Source organism: Rhea americana, unplaced genomic scaffold, assembly GCF_003343005.1.
Source record: "Rhea americana isolate MKP2758 unplaced genomic scaffold, rheAme1 scaffold_203, whole genome shotgun sequence".
Classification (NCBI taxonomy): Eukaryota; Metazoa; Chordata; class Aves; order Rheiformes; family Rheidae; genus Rhea; species Rhea americana.
The window spans coordinates 1,609,725-1,612,525 of record NW_028186184.1 but is presented as its reverse complement, the minus strand read 5'-3'; the positions used below and the strand labels follow the sequence as shown (position 1 = coordinate 1,612,525).

The 2,801-nt window shown below is 68.4% G+C and overlaps 2 protein-coding genes across 2 annotated transcripts in view; one reads left to right on the top strand and one right to left on the bottom strand.

The window, feature by feature from the left end:
- Positions 1–648, top strand: part of SHISA4 (shisa family member 4) — a 4,290-nt gene extending 3,642 nt beyond the window's left edge. The window contains exons 3-4 of the mRNA XM_085304142.1: positions 39–135; positions 577–648. Of these exons, the coding sequence (XP_085160268.1) occupies positions 39–135; positions 577–648 (169 nt within the window). The remainder of the gene's footprint in view (positions 1–38; positions 136–576) is intronic.
- A 261-nt stretch (positions 649–909) lies between these two features.
- LOC146596336 (uncharacterized) lies at positions 910–2,255 on the bottom strand. The gene is made up of 2 exons (XM_085304141.1): positions 2,216–2,255; positions 910–1,769 (listed from the first exon to the last, which is right to left on the bottom strand). Exons 1-2 carry the CDS (start codon positions 2,253–2,255, stop codon positions 1,120–1,122), a joined length of 690 nt encoding a protein of 229 aa, XP_085160267.1. The 3' UTR covers positions 910–1,119.
- Positions 2,256–2,801: the final 546 nt, after the last annotated feature.

The window sequence follows — 2,801 nt, the reverse complement described above, 5'->3', positions numbered from 1 at the left end:
CCCCGGTTTCTGCATCCGGCTCCTTCTGCGACCCACAGGCTCCTTGCCGGCATTAAAATGCCCGTGTCCGCGCCCTCCCGCCCGTGTCCCGTGTCAGTGCCTCGCTCGGTGACGTCCCTGTTCCCCCAGGATGGGGTGTGTGGGGGGGTCCCGGCCCTCCCCAGGATGGATACACCACGGCATCTTGCTGCTCTTCCCGGTTTTCCGGCTCTTCTCTTGCCTGGGTCTCGGCCAGCCCAGGGTGGGGGGACGCGGGGCTCCAGTGGYACCCAGGGATGCTGCCGGGCATCGCCTGCATCCGGCCTCCCGCTCAGGAGGGGCTGGGAAAAGGAGGGTTTATTTCCTATTTTAGCATTTAGACAGCGTAACGGACGGCTCCGTTGCCATCCCCGAAGGATCTGGCCAGGCACAAACCCCGCAAGCGGGAGCAGAGCCGCAAGGGGAATCGCTGTGACCTGCTCCCGGCTGCCAGCTCAGCCCTCGGGGCTGGAAGGGGGTGGTGGGGGGGAACATTCACCCTGCCAAATTTAGCCCCTTCCCCGCACCGACGGGGACAGGAACCGTCTCCCTTTACAGCCACCGGAGAGAGCCAGGCAATCGGAGAGCGCGACGCACCCGGCCCCTCTCGGCCAGCTGTCGCCGGCGTGATTCATCTCGGCCGCTCCGGCTGCCATCCCCTGGGCCAGGAAAAAAGCCAGGCAAATACCTCCAGCTCCCTCCGGAGCGGCAACGGAGGAGGAGGAGAGGGCCTCGTGAATCCCACGAAAAATCCCGGCCCTGTCTGCTACGCTCAGCGCCGGTGGCAGCCCTTTTCCTAGACCCATCGGGATTTTTTTCCAGTGGGATTCGGCCGGGGCAGGAGAGGTTCGGCCAGCTCCGAGCAGGAGCAGAGACGGGGCAGCGCCCGCGGCCAGTTCAGAGTTTTATTACGAGGTGCCTGCGTTGGTGGAGGAAGGACCGAAAGAAAACCAGGCGCAGGGGCGAGGAGGGGGAAACCGGCCCCAAATCCCGTGCTCCGGGCCGAGCGGGTGTTCGTCGGCCGGCCCGCGTCCGGAGCGGTGGCCTCTCTCCCCCCCCCCAAACCCCTCCGGCTCTCCCCACAGCCAGCTGCGGGACGGCTCACGGCTTGGGGGCCGCCTGCTCGCGGAGGTAGAGATCGCGGATCTGCGCCAGGCTGCTGCTGACGCCGCTCAGCGCCTCGGCGATGGCGCGCAGGACGGAGGCCGTCTCGCGGCGGCTCTCGGCGTACTCKCGCCGCAGAGCCCGCATCTCCTGCACCAGCTGCTCGTTGGACTGGACGATGCGTTTTTCGGCCGGGCTCAGGTGGGCGCTTTGGGGTCCCCGCTCCGAGAGCGGCCCGGCGCCGGCGCCTGCCGGCTCGCCCGCGTCGCCGCAGTCAGCCAGGCGCTCGGCGTCCTGCTCGAAGACGATGCCGCCGGTGAAATCCGAGCCCAGMGGCTCCTGCTGCCCGCCCGGCTCGCCGCCGGAGAGTTCGGGWGGCGAGGGCTGCGGCGGGCTCCGGCTCCAGCCTTGGCGCAGCTCGCCGGGCGCGGGGGCATTGCCGCGCGGCAGCCGGCGCTCCGGGGCCGCCCGGCCGCGGCCGCTCTCCGAAGTCGGCGCGTGGAAAGGTTCGGTCTTCACCTCCACCGGCTCCTCCTTCACCGCCTCCTCCTTCACGCCTGCCCGGGGAAGCAGAGAGAGCAGGTCACCATGTGCCGAGAGCGGCCCGGCGCCCGTCCTTCCCCCCCACCTTCCACCCCACCCTCCTACTGCCGCAAATAAACCCCGATCCCTCCGGATGGGCCAAGCTGCCCGTGAAACGGCGCCGGCCGCGGTGCGACCCCCAGGCGCCGGGATCGTCCCCGGGCAGCTCCATCCCCGGCATCCGCGGCGCTGAGTGCCTCGGAGCTATTCTGGAAGCACCGGGAGAAACGGTGGGATTAGCAGACCAGCAGCGCCGATCTGCCTGCCGGGGGGTCTCGGCCGCACCAGGACTCGTCGCTTCCTCCATCTCTGCTTCTTTCCGGCCGCGGGTCCCGGTTTTCTCCGGGATGCTGAGGCCGGCTGATGCGTGCAGCCTCCTGCCTCCTCCGGGGCTTTGCTCCGTGAGCAAGCTGCCGGGTGTAATCCCGGTGCCTGCAGAGGTGCTGGCACAGCTCTCCGTCCCCCTGCAGACCCCCGTGTCCCCTCTCCTGCCCCCCTCCACGTCTTTTACCCTGTCCTGATCCTGTCCTTGTTCCTCTCCCTGTCCCCATTGCCCCTGTTCTGCTCCCTGTCTCACTCCCCACCATGTCCCTGTCCCCCAGTGTCCCTGTCCCAATTCCCCACATCCCAGTCCCCATCCTGCTTCCCTGTGTCCCGTCCTGGTCCCCCAGGTCCCTGTCCCCCCCTGCCCCACATCGCAGTCCCTATCCTAGTTCCCCATGTCCTGTCCTAGTTCCCCGTCCTGGTCTCCCCTGTCCCAGTTCTCCCTGTCCCTGTGTCCCTGTCGCAGTCCCTATCCTGGTTCCTTCTTTCCCTGTCTCCGTCCAGCCTGTCCCCATCCCAGTTCCCCTTGTCACCGTGTCCCACTCTTCCCCTGTCGGGGTCCCTATGCTGGTCCCCCTGTCCTTATCCCAGTCTCCCTTGTCCCCGTCCTGGTTCCCCACGTCCCCGTGTCCCCGTCCTGGTGCCGGTCCCCGTCCCCCCGTGTCCCTGTCATGGTCCCTCTTCCAGTCCCACATGTCCCTGTCCGGGTTCCCCACGCCCCCGTGTCCTGTCGCAGTCCCTGTCCCTGTCCCCCCCCCGTGCCCCCGTGTCCC